Raw genomic sequence first — 22,826 nt, forward strand, 5'->3', positions numbered from 1 at the left:
GGGTCTAGCGTTTCTGGGATAATGGTGTTGATGTAAGACATGACCAACCTTTCAAAGCATTTCATGTTTACAGACGTGAGTGCTACGGGTCGGTAGTCATTTAGGTAAGTTACCTTAGTGTTCTTGGGCACAGGGACTATGGTGGTCTGCTTGAAACATGTTGGTATTACAGACTCATACAGGGAGAGGTTGAAAATGTCAGTGAAGACACTTGCCAGTTGGTCAGCGCATGCTCGGAGTACACATCCTGGTAAGCCGCCTGGCCCTGTGGATTTGGGAATGTTGACCTGTTTAAAGGTCTTACATCGGCTGCGGAGAGCGTGATCACACAGTCATCCGGAACAGCTGATGCTCTCATGCACGTTTCAGTGTTATTTGCCTCGAAACGAGCACAGAAGTTATTTAGCTCGTCTGGTAGGCTCATATCACTGGGCAGCTCTCGGCTGTGCTTCCCCTTGTAGTCTGTAGTAGTTTGCAGGTCCTGCCACATCCGACGAGCGTCGGAGCTGGTGAAGTACGATTCGATCTTAGTCCTGTATTGACGCTTTGCCTGTTTGATGGTTCGTCAGAGGGCATAGCGGGATTTCTTATAAGCTTCCGGGTTAGAGTCCCGCTCCTTGAAAGTGGCAGCTCTACCTTTTAGCTCAGTGCGAATGTTGCCTGTAATCCATAGCTTCTGGTTGGGGTATGTACGTACGGTCACTGTGGGGAAGATGTCCTCGATGCACTTATTTTTAAAGTCAGTGACTGACGTGGGGTATGCCCCAATGCCATCGGAAGAATCCCGGAACATATTCCAGTCTGTGCTATCAAAACAGTCCTGTAGTTTAGCATCTGCTTCATCTGACCACCTTTTTATTGACCGAGTCACTGGTGCTCCCTGCTTAATTTTTACTTGTAAGCAGGAATCAGGAGGATAGCATTATGGTCATATTTGCCAAATGGAGGGTGAGGGAGAGCTTTGTACACGTCTCTGTGTGTGGAGTAAAGGTGGTCTAGAATGTTTTTCCCTCTGTAGTGGTACATATATACAATACGTACCACTATTCCCAACACACCCCACCACCCCTTCCCACTACTTTGGCCCCAACAGATCCTACACTAGGATGTCGGCCTGTGAGACTGGAACCTCTTCTCTCAAACCCCCCTGTAGTTCTTCTGAGCTAAAATCTCTGACTCCCAAAAACTTCTCTGCTGCTGCTACTACCAATTCAATCTTCTGGGATTTCCTTTTCATCTGTGCGGTACAATTAATGACCATAGCAATAAACGCAAAGAAGCCAACCTTACTAAAGCACAATCTGTGAGGGTCACTCTGTACTGGCCTACTACTCACAAGGATCCTCTCAGGCTCCCTCAACCTTTACCCACCATCCTCTACTTTCTTCACCGCCTCAGCATATGACACTTTCTGCACTTCTTGCACCCTGGAAACTTCAACCCGTCTCCCCCACACACAACATTTCTGATCCCTTGCAACATGGCCACCCCCACAATTGACATACTCCACTTTTCCCACCGAAATGACACACTCCTTTGTCCCATGCCTTTCAGCACACTTTTCATACCTCGGAATCTCCCTTCTACATACTGTTGCAACATGACCATAAACTTGGCACCTGAAACACCATAGTGGGTTCGGAACAAACGCTCTCAAGGGATGATGTATGATACTGTATATTGCAACCAGTATGGGGGTATACTCTACCACTTACTGGATTGTATTTCATGTTGGTGGTAAAATAAAATAATTTAATAGAGAGAGTATAAACTCTTATCAACATTAAAAGCACAGAAAAAAGCTTTATTTTGTCACATGGATATTGAACCAGAACATACATATGGCAGCATATGTATGTTTTTTTTGCTTTAGTAACCATCAATCCTCTTGAGTACAGAGTCAGGCTGGGAGGTGAAGAGAGGCATATTTATGTAAAACATATACAAAAGTGATTGTTTTATAAGAGAGGTGTGTCTAACACCTTTATCATCATTACATCATACAATCATGTTTATCCTATCTAGAATATCATTATACGTGTAATGATGCAAAATGTACTGCATGAAATAGGTGAATATTGTGTGTGGACCATTATCTTCAAGTATATGCACTGATGAAGTAGCTAGGGCTACTAAGTCTACAATTATGCACACAAAAGTTGTATATATATATATATATAATATATCATTATATATATATATATATCATTCAAAAGGAGAGAAGGATAATCTAAATGTGCCACATAACTACTTGCTACTGTATGTATAATAATGCAAACTTATATCAAGTGGATATCATATCATTGTGCCATTATCAGTCAAGCAGTATGTTCATGCTTGTCTTGTTATAGCTCTCTTCCACTCCATGACATAACGCTGGTCCAAGCCGTTAGTGCTAACGATCTGGACCAGAGCTATCCATGACATACTTCACTGAGAGATGAACTCAGATGATCTCCAGGTAGATAGCTGTTTCAGTGTTATTGTCATTGTAGGCAGGGCTTTGTCTGTCTCTTGTTCCTCTGTCCACCGTGCCCCCTTGACTCTCTCCTCCTCTTCTCTCCCCTCCTCGTCTCTCACTTCCTCTTCTCGCTCCCCCTCTCCTCTCTCCACCTCGTCTCTCACCACCTCGCCTCCCCATCGGATGTGTCTGAAACACAACATAATGTGGTTAATCAACCATTCAATTGGATATTTATGTTTCAATGGATAATAAAGCTTTTGTATTGTAATATACCCAATTACAAGCAAAATTATATTTTTGGTACAGAACAGTAGGTGTACCTGTTTGGTCCGGACAAAAAGAGGGGTGCAATTCTGGTAAACCAGCTGGTAACTGCCATTGGTGTAGATGTTGTTGACCTCAGTGCAGTTGATGTAGAGGGGCATCCGATCCTGATAGATCCCCATGTCCCCAGGATACACCGGTCTGCAGGTCAGCACACGTCTTTAAGGAATGAAGGCAAAGACAAGAGTTTGGATTAGAGAGGACATCATCATGAAACATCTACTTTTAAGATTTAAGATGTCTCCTCTTGGAACGTTTTTACATGTGAATGAATAGTTCCTCTTTCATTATTCTATTCAATGTTATCTTAAATGAATTTGATGTACTGGTATGTCATTTGGTTATTCCAAGTTTGCAAAACATCTGAAGTTATTGAGGCACAATGGTGGCAGACGTTAGAGAAGTCAGAGACAAGCAACTCTCAGAAAATATGTTTCTTACTTTCCTGACCTCTTTCGACAGCAGAACAGGAGGAGTAGAGAGAGGATGAAGGTGGCCAAAGAGATGCATACTGCAGGTATCACTTTCCACAGCAGAGAACCTGTCAATCAACAACAAAAGCACAGCTATGTAAACTAAAGATACCACTTTTTTTGCTCTTCAACCTTCAGCAAACAGATTATCTTCTTATCTTATATTATACTGTATTATTATAGTATATTATTGGAACAGGTCAACCAACCAGTGACATTACAGGAACCATTCATACATTTGTAAAAATAATCTTAAAGAATAGGCCTTAGTGACCTTGAATGATTCATGCTTAGTATTTCACCCTCATATTTTACTCACAGTACAGATGCTGCCTACAGTACACCATGTATAATGTGTGTGCATCTCAATTGTGTTTCCCTGTTTCCACATGTCCTCACCTTCTCAAAATATATTGGAGGAGAAGGTCAGAGGTTCCTTTCCTCTGACCTTCTCCTCCAATGAGTTTTGAGAAGGAAGCGAGGAGAGAGGACGCGAGGAGTCAAGGAAATACAATTCAGATGCATCCATGTATTTCTCTTGTGTGGCGTGGTGTCCTGATGCTTACCGTCCTCTGCCTGAAGCAGTGTGTGGGAGTCGTTGCCCAGTGCATTAATGGCGAAGCAGTCTATCCTCAGTGGAGTGTCCATGTGGCCTCTTAGCATGGCTGTTAGTGTACCGTTCTCTGAGCCTATTGATGTGTTGTAACTGTATGGTGGAACACTACCGTTGACACTCCAGGTTACGGCAGGCCGGGGGTTGGAGTCTACAGAACAGCGACACAGAACCTCCAACCCCTCCACAACACAGTAGGAGGAGAGTTGGAGGATGACAGGCTTGTCTGGGGGATAGAAGAAGGGAGGGTGTGAGAGAGAGAGCATCATGGAAGGATCAGAGACATTAGAGTACGTGGGATCTACTGGAAAGGGGTCCGCCCTTAGAGGTTGTGACACCGTATTTCAAGAACAATGTAGCTTCTCAATTCAAAATATTGTTCTTGTATCCCAATGTAAAGTGTAGAACTGCACAAATAGCAGCCGTTTAAATCCCTACGCAGAAATTGGAAGCAAAATAATCTATCAAACATTGACTGTACAGAATGCTTACATTGAATGTTTAAGGAAGTCGATCTGGACTCTGCCCGTCCAATTAGGTTCTGGGCTGTGCAGCGGACCCTCATGTCTCGGGTCACGTTGTACACCCGGACCGTGTGTGTGCGCTGGTGAAGGTCTACAGTTAGCCCATGTTGGGTGTATGACCACCTGTACTCTGTCACAGGCGGGTCAGCTTTACAGGAGCAGGCCAGTAACACGTTCAACCCCTCCTTGACAGTCAAGGTATGGACCTGGACTGTGATATCTTTTGGAGGGACTAGAGGAGAGATGCAATAGCAGTCAAGGCCAGTATACATAAAGCATCTCCGAGTTGGAGTGCTGATCTAGGATAAGCCCCCACCCCCACCCCCAGCCTATATAATTACAATATATAAGTAGAATCTGATCCTAGATCAGCACTCTGAAACACTATGAATATGGGCCCTGGCTTAGCATTACACACAATCATAACTTTATATAGAAAAGTACTTACATGTCACATGGAGCTCCTTTACGGTGTATACTCTTCTTCCTCCTGGAAATACTGCCTCACACCTCATTCTGGGTTTGATGCGGTACGATGCGATAAAGGTGAGAGAGGTCCGTAGTGTAGGCCCCTGGCCCTGGGGCCGGAGTACCTGCAGCGCCCCGTACTCGCTGCTTTTCTCCTGAGCTCCTCTCTCCCACCGCCACTGGAGGGTGGGGGCCTGGGAGGGACAGGAGTAACTGATGCTGCAGTTTAGTGACACCATCTGTCCTTCTGTCGCTGCCCCCACACCGCTGATCACTGGGAGCTCTGGGGACTCTGTCAGTGAGGGGGACAAAGAGAGATAAGAACTGACTTGATGAACATAGTCTAAATGGGGATAAAGTAAATGTTTAGTCCATTAGCATTAGGGATAATTCCACTCAGGTTGAGTAAACATTGGTAGATTGGTGTATTAACATGAGCCATATAAAATAACTCTCTTATCACTTATGTAACATGTTAACAATGAAAAGGATAGCAGTTACTTAATCTCTATATAATAAGAGATGAGACACAGAGATTCTGTTAAATAACAAGAGATACACTAAGTGTATAAAATATTAAGAACACCTGCTCTTTTTCCATGACATAGACTGACCAGGTGAATCCAGGTGAAAGCTATGATCTCATATTGATTTCACCTGTTAAATCCACTTCAATCAGTGTAGATGAAGGGGAGGATTTTTATGCCTTGAGACATAGATTGTGTATGTGTGCCATTCAGAGGGTGAATGGGCAAGACAAAAGTTTTATGTGCCTTTGAACGGGGTATGTTAGTAGGTGCCAGGCGGTTTGTGTGAAGAAATGCAACGCTGCTGGGTTTTTCACTCTCAACAGTTTCCTGTGTGTATCAAGAATGGTCCACCACCCAAACGACATCCAACCAACTTGACACAACTGTGGGAAGCATTGAAGTCAACACGGGCCAGCATCCCTATGGAACGCTTTTGACACCTTGTAGAGTCCATGCCCAGACTAATTGAGACTGTTCAGAGGGCAAAACGGGGGATGCAACTCAATATTAGGATGGTGTTTGGTATACTCAATGTATGTAATTATGTACGATGAGATCCCTCTCACCTGACACAACGATGTTGACACTCCTCGCATTCCCCCAGTCTTTCTGTCCATGGCCCTTCAAAGCCAGCTCATAGACATTGGAGTCAGCCAGGTGGACCCTGTCAATCATTACAGAGCAGTCTCCATCGTCCGTGTTTCCCCGTAGGGATGTCCGGCCCAAGAACTCCCTGCTGACTGTGGATTTGTCATCCGTACTGAAAGCTGTACTCTGCAGGACGGCGATGTGGCTAGTCCTGTAGCGCAACCTCACGCCCACCACTTTCCCCTGCCTGCCCAGGGCGGAGTGAGAGGCTGAAGGAGTGAAGGAGCAGGGGATGACCACGCAGGAGCCTGCCAAGGCAGGGACATGGTTTGGAACAGAGGGCATGGGGGACACAGCATGGGTGTCCCTCCAGAAGCCTGTTGGGATGAAGTAGTAGAGAGACATGAGCTATATCAAAAGTTAAAGCCCTGTAGTGCAACAATGTGACTGTCTGGTAGATGTGAAGAAGATACTGTACAAGTAAAAATAGTAGCACCACACTAAAACAGAACAGAAGTAACACGTAGCATCCAACAGATAACTACTGCTGGCTAAAACTACATCCTAAAGTAATACCATGGAGGAAGAACTTTGTGTTCACATTACATTCAATCATCAATGAACAATGAAATGAAATAGAATTGTAAATAAATAAATAATAATAATAATAATTACTCTCTGTCCAGCTGTTTGTTGCTGGGCAGTCTGACAAAATGTGATATGGTGGGACATTTCACAATAGATGTTAAATTAAGAAAAAGGGAAGGGACATGCTTTGCTTTGCTTGCATTATCATCCTACTGTACTAACATGGTCTATGTGCTTTAATTACTTATTTTCCACCTGTTATATTGTTGAATACACAATTGCATCAATGAATGGATAGAATTTCCCCTCTTTTTATAGTAGCCCTTTCCTCAATTGATGGGGAAAACTGCTCTGCAGCTCATTATTGTCATATCTAAAAAATATATACACTACCGTTCTAAAGTTTGGGGTCACCTAGACATTTTTTGTCCATTAAAATAACATCAAATTGATCAGAAATACAGTGTAGACATTGTTGTAAATGACTATTGTAGCTAGAAACGGCAGATTTATTTTATGGAATATCTACATAGACGTACAGAGGCCCATTATCAGCAGCCATCACTCCTGTGTTCCAATGGCACGTTGTGTTAGCTAATCCAAGTTTATTATTTTAAAAGGTTAATTGATCATTAGAAAACCCTTTTGCAATTATGTTAGAACAGCTGAAAACTGTTCTGTTTAAAGAAGCAATAAATCAATAAATATCTGGAGCATCAGCATTTGTGGGTTCGATTACAGGCTCAAAATGGCCAGAAACAAAGAACTTTCTTCTGAAACTTGTCAGTCTATTCTTGTTCTGAGAAATGAAAGCTATTCCATTCGAGAAATTGCCACGAAACTGAAGATCTCGTACAACACTGTGTACTACTCCCTTCACAGAACAGCGCAAACTGTCTCTAACCAGAATAGAAAGAGGAGTGGGAGGCCCCGGTGCACAACTGAGCAAGAGGACAAGTGCATTAGAGTGTATAGTTTGAGAAACAGACACCTCACAAGTCCTCAACTGGCAGCTTCAATAAATAGTACCCGCAGAACACCAGTCCAACATCAACAGTGAAGAGGCAACTCCGGGGTGCTGACCTTCTAGGCACATTTTAAAACATTTAAATATAACATCATAAGCAACTCACCAAAGATCACAATACACAGCAGGAGCATTCTGTCCAGACACATGACTAAAAGCATGCTCAACAGACAAAACAGAGGGAAGGATGGTGTGATGGAAGAAGAGGCGAGGAGGAAGTTGTTTTGGTTTCATAATGTCACGGTGTCATGAATTTATTTTAAGACCACTAAGAATTTCCCTAATAGTCTGCAGTACTATATAGTTAAGCTAACACATTTCAAATACAGTACATCTCATATTATATCATAATTTGTAATGGCATTATTGTAATACATAGGCCTATAATACACTCGTGTTATAGGCCTTGTGTCACGGCATTCATCGGAAGAAGTGTCACGGCATTCATCGTGACTTGTGTCACGGCATTCATCGGAAGAAGAAGAGGAATCGTCAGACCAAAATTCAGCGGGGTACTTGTTCATCTTTAATCTACTGAACTGTACACTAAATACAAAATAACAATAGGAATAACCAAAAACAGTCCTGCATGGTGAAAACACTAAACAGAAAATAACCACCCACAACTAACATTGGGAAAACAGGCTACCTAAATATGGTTCTCAATCAGAGACAACGATAGATAGCTGCCTCTAATTGAGAACCACACCAGGCCAAACACCTTGAAATACAAAACATAGAACAAAACATTGAATGCCCACCCACATCACACCCTGACCAAACAAAAAATAGAAACATACAAAGCAATCTACGGTCAGGGCGTGACACCTTGGCTGGCACATCACTTGCTATTGGCTTATGATACTGTCACGACTTCCGCCGAGGTCGGTCCCTCTCCTTGTTCGGGCGGCGTTCGGCGGTCGACGTCACGGTCTTCCAGCCATCGCCAATCCACCTTTAATTTTCCATTTGTTATGTCTTGTTTTCCCACACACCTAGTTTGCATTCCCTCATTACTCGTCTTGCATATAACCCTCTGTTTCCCCCCATGACTGTGTGTGGAATTGTTAAGTCTAAATGTATGTGTACTCCAGACTGGTTTGCGCCGGGTTATTGTAACCCGTGTGTGTTTCGTATTCTGAGTGCTGTGTTTTGTTTGCCTCAATAAAGGGCTCCGTTTGCTACCCATTTCTGCTCTCCTGCGCCTGACTTCCCTGCAGCCAGTTACGCACTCCATTACAGATACATTGTGTGTGTGCGCAGTGCACGGGCCAAAGTGAAAATACCCTAAGTGATGATCCTACACCCGTATGAGAAGAATAACTGTTAATAAAAATCTGCCATTTTAAAAGAGTCCCATCATCCCTGAGTCGGAGGATTCCATTGCCTAAGTGACATATAAAGGAAAGAGAGACATCAGCAGTTGTGTGTGAGGAGATGCATGAGGACATGTGTGACTCACACTCATGCTGTTAGCCGTTTCCTCACACCACTAATTCTCTTCTCATTGACTCCCACTCGTTATTAGCTGTACGCCGTTGTATTCATGCAGGGGAAACAATCTTAATTTGGCAGAAATGGATAATGTAGATTGCAAAATTCAATAGAACGTTAATAATTAATAAGTTAACCTGAACTTTATCCACTGACGTTTCAGAGGTGGGCTACAGAAATGTATTTTGAACCTTCCAACAAAGTTCCTATTACTAGTTTTAAAGAAATATACTGAATAATGTCGGCGCACACGCCAGGAAAAACAACATTGCACGGAATGTTTTTCATGTAAAGCTGTAGTTCTGAAAAGAACTATGAAAAACTATGTGTTGAGAGGTCAAGATCAAGGTGAATAAAATGAATACATGTCAGAAAGATTCCACATGACTAAAGATCAAGAGGGAGTGGCTTCAACCCGAGTTAAAGATGCAAAATAAGCAGTTACTTGGAGATGTAAAAAAGTAAATATATATATAAAAAAATTAAGCAATTCTAAGCTCCAAAATACAGGAGGAAAAAATGGTCAATGTTGTGTTGAAAAGGTAAACAACGGCCAGACTGCAGACAAAACTAAAAGAAAGTAAAAGATCACTATTTTATTTGTTTATCTTTATTGTGCATATAGAGTGAGATTGTAGACTGGAGCACATGATATCACTCTAAGCACAATGCAATCAGTTTTGGGAAAGGGACCAAAATCAGTGGAGGCTTTCACAATCACAAAGTTGACTCATCGATATTCTGTATATTCCTTATATTCTACATATGAATTAAACTTGGCACCTATTGTAAGGGGTGCGTAACTGGTGGCAGGGAAGTCAGACGCAGGAGAGCAGAACTGAGTAATAACCGGAACAATTTAATTATCAAAACTAACGGCATTCAGAAATACAAAATATGGGTACAAATCCCGTCGCGCACCAGTCAAAATGTGCACAAGCACTTACAACAAACAATTTCACACACAGACATGGGGGGAACAGAGGGTTAAATACACGACAAGTAATGAGGGAAATGTAAACCAGGTGTGTGGGAAAACAAGACAAAACAAATGGAAAATGAAAGGTGGATCGGCGATGGCTAGAAGACCGGTGACTTTGACCGCCGAACGCCGCCCGAACAAGGAGAGGAGCCGACTTCGACGGAAGTCGTGACACCTATGGTTTGTTGTTACTGTACTTTTCAGTGTTCTGGGCACTGTTGTCTCAGCTTACCCATTTGGAAAAGAGTCATGAAGATCATTTGTACAGCAGAATAAGATTTTTTGTACAAAAATCTAATAAATCATGTAATAAGGATCTGGTAGATTGTGTATGTTTTGCCTTATATTTCAGTATTGTACAGTATTTGTATATGTGTTGACTTAAAGTGTATATGCCTTATATGACATACACAATTTCGTACATGATTTTGGTGATTTTCCCAAAAAGATATTGTATGACATATTTTATAAAATATATATGAATTATATGAGTATTTTATGAATATTATAAGAATGTCACGCCCTGACCATAGAGAGCTTTTACTCTCTATGTTGGTTAGGTCGGGGTGTGATTTAGGGTGGGTCATCTAGGCGTTTATATGTCGATGTTGGCCTGTTATGGTTCCCAATCAGAGGCAGCTGTTTATCGTTGTCTCTGATTGGGGATCATATTTAGGCAGCCATTTCCCCTTTGTGCTTTGTGGCATCTTGTGTTTGTGTAGCTGCCTGGAGTAGTCCAGAACATCACGTGTTGTTTGTTTGTTTGTTTTGTTTGGTGAGTTTCTATTTATTAAAATATGTGGAACGCTGCGCCTTGGTCCATTCCTTATGACGAACGTGACAGAAGATCCCACCATCTCAACTGGACCAAGCAGCGTGCTCGGGAGGAGATGGCATCCTGGTCTATAGAGGAGTTTGAGTTGAGAATAGACTGGACTTGGGAGGAGGTATTGGAGAGATACGAATGCCTACCGGGGAAGCAGACGGAGGCAATGATTGAGGATCAACACGACTCCGGGGTTCGCAACCAAGACGCAAGCACGAGAGGCAGCCCCAAAAATATTTTTTGGGGGTGCACACGGGGTGGTTGGCAGAGCCAGGATTCAGACCAGAGCCAACTCCCCGCACTCGCTTTAAGGAGCGTGTGACCGTTCAGGCACCATGTTATGCAGTGATACGCACTGTGTCTCCAGTGCGCATTCACAGCCCGGTGCGCTCGGTGTCAGCTCTCTGCACTTGCCATGCAAAAATGAGCATCCAGCCAGGACGGGTTGTGCTGGCTCAGCGCTCCTGGTCTCCAGTAAGCCTCCTCTGACCAGAATATCCTGTGCCGGCTCTACGCACTGTATCCGCAGTGCGTCTTCACAGCCCAGTGCTTTCTGTGCCAGCTTCCCACACTTGCCGGGCTGGAGTGAGCATCCAGCCAGCACGGGTTGTGTCAGCTCTGCGCTCTAGACCTCCAGTGCGCCTCCACAGTTCAGTACGTCCTGTGCCTCCTCCCCGCACTCGTCCTGTGCCTCCTCCCCGCACTCGCCCTGAGGTGTGTGTCATCAGCCCGGTGCCACCTGAACCGGTCCCACGCATCAGGCCTCCAGTGCGCCTCCACAGTACAGAGCCTTATAACCTTATAGGTTTTACATAAGTCAACATGAAAAAAACATGCCAAATACTATGAGAAAAATACAATATTTGTATATACTGTAACGACCCGGTATTGTGTTCTGTGTTTGTGGGTGTGTTATGGTTCTCATGGCTACTAGCAGGGGTTGAATATGTCAGGACAGATGGAAAGGTTGGGGGGGTATGATGGGTAATACCGCGGGATTTGGAAATGCATAAATAGGGATTACTGTCTCATTGTTCTCTCTCTTCTGTTCGTGCCTTGATCTGTTCCTATGAGAGTGACTCTTGACCCGACAGGGTAACATTGTGTACGTTCGGCATTTAGCGGCGTGGGTTGTGGCCGGAACAATAGCCCAGTTTATGAATAAACCTGTGTTCTGACCTGCACACCTAGAGTCCGTCTCTTTTCCCTTTATGACCCAGCCGGGTCATTACATTGGTGTCAGAAGTGCTTTCGAACTACGGGATCGTGACTAGGCGAGTTAGCTGTTCAGTATAGGCCGGGTTGGCTTTAGCGTGACTCGCATCTACGGTCATGTCGCTTGGGGCGAGGCGGAAAATTAAGGAAGAGTCGGACAAAGTGTCCGTTGTGGGCTCGGGGGTACCCGGTCGGGAGGGTCAGGCGGCGACTGCCGTAGGGAAGCTGGAGAGCCACATGGCGGGAGTTAAATTGTCAGTCAGCAAGATGGCAGAACTGGCGGGTTTTCCTTCGCATCGCTCGAGAGCTGACGTCACGGCGACGGGGATATCGACGTCACCGGGTGCGGAAATGGCTGGGCCTGCTAAGGTAAACAGAGATGGCGGCGACCTATTGCCATTAGCCACGGTAGCGGCTAAACTACCAAAGTTCAATGGACAAGGTAAATGGGAAGTTTTTTTCACTCAATTCGAGTTGTTGGCTAGAGCCGGGAGGTGGTCTGACGAGACGAAAGCGTTACAGCTTGCCCTGAGCCTGGCGGAGGAGGCGTCGGAATGCCTGCTAACGCTAGCCCCGGGCGATAGGGGCGACTACGGTGCGCTAGTGGAGGCGTCGCCAGGAGGAGGACGCAGAGCTGCGTCCTGTGCTGCGGTGGGTGGAAGAGAGAAGACGACCGCCGTGGGGGGAAGTAGCCCCTCTATCACCAGTCACCAAAGGACTGTGGGCTAAATTCACAGTCCTTAGAGTGGCTGAGGGAGTGCTCCAGAGGGGGTGGAAAAAGCCAGCGACTGGAGAAATTACGTGGCAGGTAGTGGTGCCCAAAAGGCTGCAGGGGAGCGTGTTACAGCAGCTTCATGGGGGAGTAGGCGCAGGGCATTTTGGGGTCTCCAAAACGTTAAAGCGCATGCGTAAAGGCTTCTATTGGGCAAGGCACAGGAGGGATGTTGAGGACTTTTGTAGGCAGTGCGACGAGTGTGCTGCTAAAAAAGGACCTCCAGGTCAGTCACACGCCCTCCTACAACAATTCCCAGTAGGGGAGCCCATGGAGAGACTGGGGGTAGACATAGTAGGGCCGTTTCCAACCACAGACAGCGGTAACAGGTGGATTCTAACCGCCATGGACTACTTCACCAAGTGGCCGGAGGCTTACGCTCTCCCAGACCAGGAGGCGGGGACAATAGCTGATGCGTTGGTGGGGGGAATAATCAGTCGGTTTGGGGTGCCACAGTCTATTCACAGCGACCAGGGAAGAAACTTCGAGTCACGGGTGTTCTCAGAGTTGTGTAGACGGTTAGGCGCGGAGAAGACGCGCACTACTCCGCTTCACCCGCAGAGCGATGGGCTGGTGGAAAGATTTAACAGAACATTAGCACAGCAGCTGGCCATCGTTACCTCAAAACACCAGAGAGATTGGGACACCCACTTACCGTTTATTCTTATGGCGTGTAGGTCGGCTGTTCAAGAATCGACTGCGTGCTCCCCAGCACTACTAATGTTAGGTCGTGAGTTGCGCACCCCAGCCGAACTGACGTTTGGCCACCCTCCTGATAATGACGACGGGGTTTTGCCTGGCCCGAACTATGTGTGTCGTCTGCAGAACCGGTTAGAAGCGGCTCACACCTTCGCAAGAGAGCAACTCGAAAACGCAGGGGTGCGCCAAAAGCGCCACTACGACTCGCGCGCTAGGGGGAGGCACTTTGGAGCGGGAGAATGTGTGTGGCTTCACAACCCCACGCGCAAGAAGGGGCGGTGCCCAAAGCTGGACAGTGCATGGGTGGGGCCGTGTCTGGTGATAGAGAGAGTGGGGGAGGTGACGTACCGGGTGGAGGTTCCCCCACGGAGCAGGAAGTTGGTGGTCCACCGGGATCGATTGGCACCCTACAGAGGGAGGAAAACGGTAGGGAATGGGAGTGAGGGCTCTGATGTGAGCCCACGGGAACAGTCTAACGAGGAGACTCTAGCACAACCTGAGCCTGGGGAGGGGGCTGCTTCTTCGGAGGGCGCTGGAAATGACATTGGGGCAGAGGAGCGTTCTGGGGGGCCACCGCTGAGAGTCACGGGGAGGCCCAAGAGACTGATGCGACCTCCGGGTCGTTTTAAGGATTTTGTTGTGTAACCCTAGGGGCTAGGGTTTAGAAAGGGGGGGGCTATGTAACGACCCGGTATTGTGTTCTGTGTTTGTGGGTGTGTTATGGTTCTCATGGCTACTAGCAGGGGTTGAATATGTCAGGACAGATGGAAAGGTTGGGGGGGTATGATGGGTAATACCGCGGGATTTGGAAATGCATAAATAGGGATTACTGTCTCATTGTTCTCTCTCTTCTGTTCGTGCCTTGATCTGTTCCTATGAGAGTGACTCTTGACCCGACAGGGTAACATTGTGTACGTTCGGCATTTAGCGGCGTGGGTTGTGGCCGGAACAATAGCCCAGTTTATGAATAAACCTGTGTTCTGACCTGCACACCTAGAGTCCGTCTCTTTTCCCTTTATGACCCAGCCGGGTCATTACAATACATTTTCATTTAAAGGCATGGATTTCCATGGTTAAGGCTGGGCAGAACATCCTACTGGACAGTTGATTTATCTTCAACTATGCCGTTTGTTCTTCCATTGAGCATTTTCACCATGCCCAGCCCTGCTTAGCTTAGATATTGGTCACTGACTACTACCAATGTGCTATCGTGAGAATGATTGCTAAAAGATCTCCACTTAATAACTAAATAGATTCCATGCTGCTATCAAGTCATTCCTCGTCCTCCTTCTCTCCTCCTCCCCTCCTCCTCTCCTACTTTCCCCCTTCCTCCTCCTCGAGGTGTACTTTGCTTCTTTTTCAATAAGTGTCACATTGCATGTGGGAGTGACGTCAAGCGGTGGTATACAACTGCTTTGAAATGTGTGTCCCATGCATGTGAGATCTTACATGTCTCTTGTATGTTTTTTTATTCAATATATGCAACATTTCTGTTGTCTAAATGTAAACCACCCATATAAGTCAGATATTACTAGAATCTTCTATGAATCTTGTACGTGTATTTGCTGTCATATGTGTTACTTACAAGTTCCAGGTAGAATTTATAAGAATCTTGTTAAATTCTTTTATATCTTTTCCATATGGGTAGTGTTATTATCATAGCCATGAGAAGCGGTCTATCTAACACAATACTAAAGTGATATAACAGGTTCCTAGACACATGATTGAACTGTGGACTATGGACTCCTTGTGCTGTTCTGTTATCGTAGTTCTGAGCATGTCACTACCATTCCCACCATCCAACAGGTAAGAGAGTATCCATACAATCCCTGCATACAGTCAACAGTATTTGGTCAAAAGAGTGCAGGGGTCAGTAATGAATGTAGGAATATCTTCTGTTCAGGTGAGGGTTCTTACGGCATGCTTGAAGAGTGTTTGTACCAAGTTTCTTGCTGTTTTTTTTTGTACGTCAGGGTTTGGGGCTTGGGTGTGGATGTTCTGTTCTACAAAGTCAACCAACTTTTTTGTTATGCAATTAGAATGTACTGTATAAGGATCCATATAAGATCTGAATTCTATCTCCCTTTTCAAATAGGATGTGCTGTAGCTCTTACTAGCTGGTCTTCTTTAATGATTGTATACAGTACACGGATGGCCAAAACAATCGATCACGTGACACCATTCATTCCTATGTGAAGACTCAATAGCCCATTGAAGGCAAGTGAAGTAGGCTAAGATGGCGTCTCATGGAGACATGACATGCAGCAGTTTGAGCTACTCCAGGAAGTGACGCTGCAGGCTAGCTCAGTGCTGCCCCCTCTCATACGGTACTGCAGGCTACTATTAGCAACTAAATGATCCTTATAACTTCTGTGTGCAAATTTGTAAAAAATCAGTTCAAAGGACATACATTTGGTGTTGTAGATGCAATTATTGGTACCATGATTGTCTCCAGATTGACCAAAAATATAGCAATTTTTCCATTCCTTATAATGGGGGATCCTGTTTTCTGCAACCAATGCTTGCAGTACCGCGGTCGGGCTAGAACTTCTGTGGCTTTAACTAGAGAGGGCAGTCATTCTCCCCAGTCTTTCTATTAGTACAATATAAATAATTAGTACGATATAAAGTACTTTGCAACCTAATGAATTGTGCCATATACAGTAAATTAAAACAATTCATAATAATCATTAGTCCGTAACCATACACTAACATATCTGCAGCATCACACCTCCATAGCTCATAAGCTCTACAGCCCAGCAGCTGCTGTGCTCCCAGCGGTATGTGCTCCTCGGGTGGACCTGTGTCCACCCTGCCCCCCTACTACGCTGGCTATGTGACGCGGGGTACTTTCTCATGCTCACTACCTGTCCCTGCTGGAGCGTTCGCCCTCCAATGCCGTTGTGCAGGCCCTGGAGGCGGTGTGCGCAAGCGAGGAGAGCAGCCGCGGCTTCCTGCAGGTCCTGAGGGAGGTGTGTATGTTGATGAACTACAGTACTTACAGTATAATAACCTGATATGTTACTTACATTAAGCAGGGCATCTTCGTAATTATGTTCCTGTATCTAACATAATGGTGTCTTATGACTGTCTCCTTATCAATACAAGGTGCAGGACTACTACTGTGTTGAGCTGCAGGTCTGGGTGGAGAGACACTGCAGGGAGAGGACGGAAGGTACAAAGGAGGCCAAACCGAGTGGAGTGGAGGGTGAGCCTGGCTGCAGGGGAGTTGTAGCCTGGTCCCAGATCTGTTTGTGCCATCAGAGCACAAACAGATCTGCGACCAGGCTAGACGGCAAGGCAGTTGTGATGTTTGTAAAAAAAAAAAATGACTGGTGGTTGTAATAGTGTTGTTATTGAGGTTAAGCCAAACGCAGGATTACGATTCTGTTTGATTTTAAAAAGAGGATATTGGCAGTGTGAGCCAAACCTGATGCTGAAAAACTGGAAAATTCATTCAACAAGAATTATGTCAGATTGAACTATAGGACGTTATGGGGAAATTATTAACATAGTCAATTCAGGCTTGTAGTATTCAACTGAAGTGCAATTCACTGAACTGTGGCAAAGCCTCTAATGTCTTGCCAAGCAAGGTCTTAACTACTGCAGATTGGACTGGCAAGCGGTTTGCGTACATGCTCATCCTTGCACAGCGATAGAAAAGGAATTCATCGTAGCCTGTATATAGTAGTCAATAAAATACTCTGTCTATGTGATAAGACATTCTGTTGAGTTTCCATCTGAGATGGCATTTACATAACAATGGCTAACTGTGAACTTTAACATCTTCTCACAAAGCAACTATGTTTTTCTAGTTTACATCTATGCATTTTTTTCTTATCTCATCTCTACAGAGAAGAAAAAGCCAAAAAGCCCCATTTCAAAACTGTTCAAAGGCAAGAGTAAATTCACTGTGTCCACTGAGGTCAAAGGTAATGAATTCCATTATCATCCACTATCAATATTAAAGATATGAGATGATTCATTAATTATCACTAACATGCTTTCTAGTGTGCCCAACTTACACACATCAGTAATATCACACAATTAAATGTATTCAATCCCCAGGTGGGGAAAATGTATCTTTCAAATGGGTCAAATGTATCATTTAAATCGTTGTCTTGATCATTTAGTTGAGGAAGAGTTGAAACCTTGGCGGAGTGTAAAATCTTCTCATCTCAGAGGTAGGTTGATAACATTAAAGTTGGGCCAAACTGTGTAACACTGACATTGAATTAAATGTTGAATTAATATTTGATTATAAAGACATCATGATACACGATTTGCAGCAAAATTTCTCCTAGATATGACTTGAGTATCTTATTGTAATGTGTTAGGTATGTGTGCCCATGTTGCATGTAATTTACTTGTCTCTCTTCTATTGCAGTTCACTTTTCAGCTGACAGAAATACCCTTACCCATCTTAAGCAGAAGGGGGAGGGCAGGCCTCCAACTCCAATGTTATGGTCTCACGCCAGTAGATATACAGAGCACCTTACTCAGTCAGATCCTCTCTGAAAGAGGAGACGGTGGAGATGTTTTCCTTCTTCCACTTGACCGTCCAGGAGCATCTGGCCGCCCTGTATTGTGCAATCAACCTCACAAAACAGGGGCACATCATCCAGGCGCTCTGGACTTCTGGTGCTTTGGTGAGATCCCACCACCTTCTACCTCCCCAACTCCCTTACTGAGCTAAGACCTCCACCTGGACCAGACTAGGGTGGAGAATCTGCAGATGTTCACTCGCTTCTTCACGGGGCTTCGCCGGACCAGGCTGGGGGGGACAGTTGGATGGGCTGGTGCTGGCCCCTATGGAGGTGGGCTTGGAAGGGGAGGATTTCCGCATCAGGCTGAGTATCTGGTTCCAGAACCAGTTTAAGGGTAGGCAGCTAGCCAATCAGACAGCGCTGAACCTGCTCCACTGTTTGATGGCACTGCACATGAAGGAAGTCACCAGCAGGGTGGCACCAGAGATCCGGATTCTGAACCTGTTCAAGATTAAGCTGAGTGGTTGACTGTGCAGCGTAACACTACGTGTTGCAATTCTCCCCACATAGGCTGAAGGAGCTCAACCTGGGATACTCCAACATCGGAAACAGAGGTCTTAGCAGGCTAGCTCCGATATTGCACCGCTGTGAATCTCTTTAGTGAGTATTCATTGCATTTTTATTGTGTGACACAGCTCTGCACCACCTGTTGCAAATGTTTGATCATTAACAGGGACTAACTGATGAGAAGTATAGCAATTAACTCATTAATGTAGGTAACTATAATTTGTATTTTTTCTCAGTCTGCGATATAGCTGCCTGGAAAGGGAGGCAGCCATCCTGGAATCTGAGGTGTTGAAATCAAATGAGGTGAAGAAGCTGTTGTAAGTGACTCTGAAAATAACTATTTCTGAAAATAACAATTGCATCTCTAACACTGTTTCATAGTGCCTCTATCTCACACTTGAACTCTTGACTCCTCTATTTTGTACAGTATGTGTGGTAACAACTTGGGTCTGGAAGGGTTTCTGGAGCTGTGGAATGCCCTGGAGCAGAACACTATGCTGGAGGAACTCTACTTGGACATCACTGGCATCACAGAGAGAGGAACAGAGAACATTGTCAACTGCCTAGCAAGAACACCTCTCTGAAAACGCTGACGTAAGAGAAAGGGGAGAGAGAGATGTGTTATCTTTTTTTGTAATATTTATTTTATCTGACTTAGTATTACTGCATTGTTGAGGAAAAGCTTGCAAGTATGCATTTCACTCTACTGTTTACATCTGCTGTATACTGTGCAAGTGACAAATACACTTTGATTTGATTTTGATAGTTTTCTCTGAAGTTACAATGGGTGTTGATATAGCGCCATCTAGTGTATTTCACAGTTGTTGCTATGATAATACCCTGTCTGACCTGTTATTATTTTCTCCTTCCCAGCATCGTGGGGAATGACATTGGGGAGGTGGGGAAGAGGAGGCTGAGGGAGCTAGAGCATCGACGGCCGGGGCTCCGGATCATTGGGAACTTTGTGGATGACCTAGGACTGCCAAAGGCCTACCTGGACTGGGTAGAGGAGATGCGGGATGACCGGGACCAGATGGACTCAGTGAAGAACGCACATACCTCTGTCTGGTGATGTCCACAAACCAAGCATATTGCATGTAACAAACAGTTACATGATCTACAGCAAGTGGATGTTTCCCAAATTTTCTGACCTCTAAACAACTATTGATTTAGAACCACGGAAATTTTACCGCAAGTCTCAAAGAGAACAGGAGCTGCCTCCACTCTTCCAGCACCATTTCAACTTCAACATTTCAACCTCGTCAAATCATCTATTCTTAGTCTAATACAGTGACAAATAAAAGATAACCAAAAAGTATTTAGTCCACTCATCGTAAGCTAAATATGATGTGGCTGTCCATGGTTCTGATTTCTGTGTGTGTCGGTGCATGCTATTTCAAGAAGTTACATATGTTGACTCACCCTACTTGTTGATGAAACGGTCAACGCTTTTATCCTTTGTTGTCCTAGGCTACCTGGCTAAAATGTTTGCTCACTAGCCTGACTTCCATTCATGGTCAACATTAGCAAGTTAACATTAGCCTTCTACATCAGCTACATATTGAACTTCCATCCTCTCAGGCCAAGGAGACAACAATGTATGACTTAATGGTTGGATCAGAATCATTGTTATAATCATTGGCCAGTACGGAGAATTAAGTCAAACCACAAGTCCAAATCTTTATCTCCATCCATGTCTAATTTAGCAAAGGGACAGTTTTAACTAGCTAGCCACCGGAGGACAACACAACAAGATGCAACAATTTAAGTTTCTGTGAATGACGTATGCTCTCAATGTGATTTGATAGGAGTGACGCCAAAATCCTTCACTTTTTTTTGATGCGCCAGGACCATTCACAATTGAACTCGCTGTTTAGCTCAACGCTGATTGGCAAATCATACTCGTTTGGACCAGACAGCATCAGATAGATGGAGGGGCGCTTGTTTGCTCGCTCGGATGCTTTGTCTGGTGAGATAAATTCAACCTCTTGCAAATTGAAGGAAAATTAGAAAACAGAGAGACGAAAGATAAGTTCAAACAATTTTATTAGTAAAACATTTTTGGGAAGTCTGGCTTCCCTTGGTATCCATGAATACACATCACTGCCTATAGCCCCAAATCCTAGCCCTTTTATACTTTTCTAATTTGGCTGTAGTGATTCTGTTGCCATTGCTGTAAAAGCTGGACTTGTGATAAAGCTCCTTTGTGGTAATGTTTGCCGTGGAATGTTAGAACTCTGCGAGTGACAAACATTGTTTCTGTTAAATGATTTATCAGCTGAACAGCACTGACACTGAGAGCAATGATTTAGAAACTGGATAGAAGTTAGTGTGTCAAAATACATTTGAGTGGAACAGTGTTACATCTGATACATTTACAGTAATTTGTGTCATGCTGAATGTAACTTGTGAATGAACACATACAGCTCTGAACGTTCTTAATCTCAGTCAGACACATAAAAAGACAAACCCAAAGAGCTCTATTTTCATGTCGTTCAACAAATGTAAACACCTGGAGATTGCTCATTGGCATTTGGCTTGGAACCGGTGCTTTGGTCAGATTACATCAACATTGAGCTCTTTGGTCACGTACACCAGTGCTGGGTTTGGCATCGACATGAGAGTGCATAAGCAGAAAATGACCCCATACCTACTGTCATATATGGAGGATATTTGTTATGGGCTATTTTGCTTCCACTGGTCCTGGGGCCCATGTTAAAGCCAACAACATCATGAACTTTACCCAGGACATTTTAGCCAAAAACCTAGCTGCTTCTGCCAGGACTCAGGAGGCTCAAACTTGGCCGCAAGTGGATCTTCCAGCAAGAGAATGACCCCAAGCACACATCAACATCCACAAAGAAATGGTTAGTTGGCCACAAACTCAACAGTTTGCAATAGCCATCTCAGTCTCTGGACTTGAAACTAGAGGTCGACAGATTAATCGGAATGGCCGATTAATTAGGGACGATTTCAAGTTTTTATAACAATCGGTAATCGGCATTTTTGGACACCGATCATGGCCGATTACATTGCACTCCACGAGGAGACTGCGTGGCAGGCTGACTACCTGTTATGCGAGTGCAGCAAGGAGCCAGGGTAAGGTGCTAGCTAGCATTAAACGTATTTTATTAAAAACAATCAATTTTAACATAATCACTAGTTAACTACACTTGGTTGATGATATTACTAGTTTATATAGCTTGTCCTGCATTGCATATAATCGATGCAGTGCCTGTTAATCACCTAAACGGGTGATTTAACAAGCGCATTCACGAAAAAACACTGTCGTTGCACCAATGTGTACCTAACCATAAACATCAACGCCTTTCTTAAAATCAATACACAAGTATATCTTTTTAAACCTGCATATTTAGTTAATATTGCCTGCTAACATGAATTTATTTTAACTAGGGGAATTGTGTCACTAAGTCTATGATTTGATAGAGCAGTCTGACTGAGCGGTGGTAGGCAGCAGCAGGCTCGTAAGCATTCATTCAAACAGCACTTTACTGCGTTTGCCAGCAGCTCTTCGCAATGCTTTAATTAAGCATTGCGCTGTTTATGACTTCAAGCCCATCAACTCCCGAGATTAGGCTGGCAATACTAAAGTACCCATTAGAACATCCAATGAACATCCAATGAAATACAAATTGTATAGAGAGAAATAGTCCAATATTAACTACATCCTTAAACTTCCTGCCTGGGAATATTAAATACTGTTACCTGGGAATATTGAAGATGTTAAAAGGAACCACCAGCTTTCATATGTTCTCATGTTCTGAGCAAGGAACTTAAACGTTAGCTTTTTTACATGGCACATATTGCACTTTTACTTTCTTCTCCAACACTTTGTTTTTGCATTATTTAAACCAAATTGAACATATTTCATTATTTAAAGCTCACAGAATGGGACTGCCGAGTGCTGAAGCGCATAGCGCACAAAAACCGTCTGTCCTGCATTGCAACACTCACTACCGAGTTCCAAACTGCCTCTGGAAGCAACGACAGCACAAGAACTGTTCGTCGGGAGCTTCATGAAATGGGTTTCCATGGCCAAGCAGCCGCACACAAGCCTAAGATCACCATGTGCAATGCCAAGCGTCGGTTGGTGTGGAGTAAAGCTTGCCGCCATTGGACTCTGGCGCAGTGGAAACGCATTCTCTGGAGTGATGAATTATGCTT

At 44.4% G+C, this 22,826-nt stretch overlaps 1 protein-coding gene and 1 pseudogene across 2 annotated transcripts; one reads left to right on the forward strand and one right to left on the reverse strand.

Annotated features, from left to right (window-relative positions):
- Positions 1 to 1,783: 1,783 nt before the first annotated feature.
- Positions 1,784 to 20,171, reverse strand: LOC129837637 (sialoadhesin-like). 2 transcript variants are annotated; one of them, XM_055903952.1, is made up of 8 exons: positions 20,064 to 20,171; positions 5,963 to 6,361; positions 4,847 to 5,158; positions 4,367 to 4,630; positions 3,828 to 4,100; positions 3,230 to 3,329; positions 2,785 to 2,947; positions 1,784 to 2,650 (listed from the first exon to the last, which is right to left on the reverse strand). In XM_055903952.1, the coding sequence occupies exons 2-8, from the start codon at positions 6,327 to 6,329 to the stop codon at positions 2,447 to 2,449; spliced, it is 1,683 nt and encodes a 560-aa protein (XP_055759927.1). In that variant the 5' UTR covers positions 6,330 to 6,361; positions 20,064 to 20,171; the 3' UTR covers positions 1,784 to 2,446. The 2 variants fall into 2 exon arrangements, with proteins under 2 accessions (XP_055759927.1, XP_055759925.1); XM_055903950.1 differs by lacking the exon at positions 20,064 to 20,171 and adding an exon at positions 7,706 to 7,759.
- On the forward strand, positions 12,234 to 19,760 carry LOC129837564 (uncharacterized; annotated as a pseudogene).
- Positions 20,172 to 22,826: the final 2,655 nt, after the last annotated feature.

Source organism: Salvelinus fontinalis, chromosome 38, assembly GCF_029448725.1.
Source record: "Salvelinus fontinalis isolate EN_2023a chromosome 38, ASM2944872v1, whole genome shotgun sequence".
In the NCBI taxonomy this organism is placed as follows: Eukaryota; Metazoa; Chordata; class Actinopteri; order Salmoniformes; family Salmonidae; genus Salvelinus; species Salvelinus fontinalis.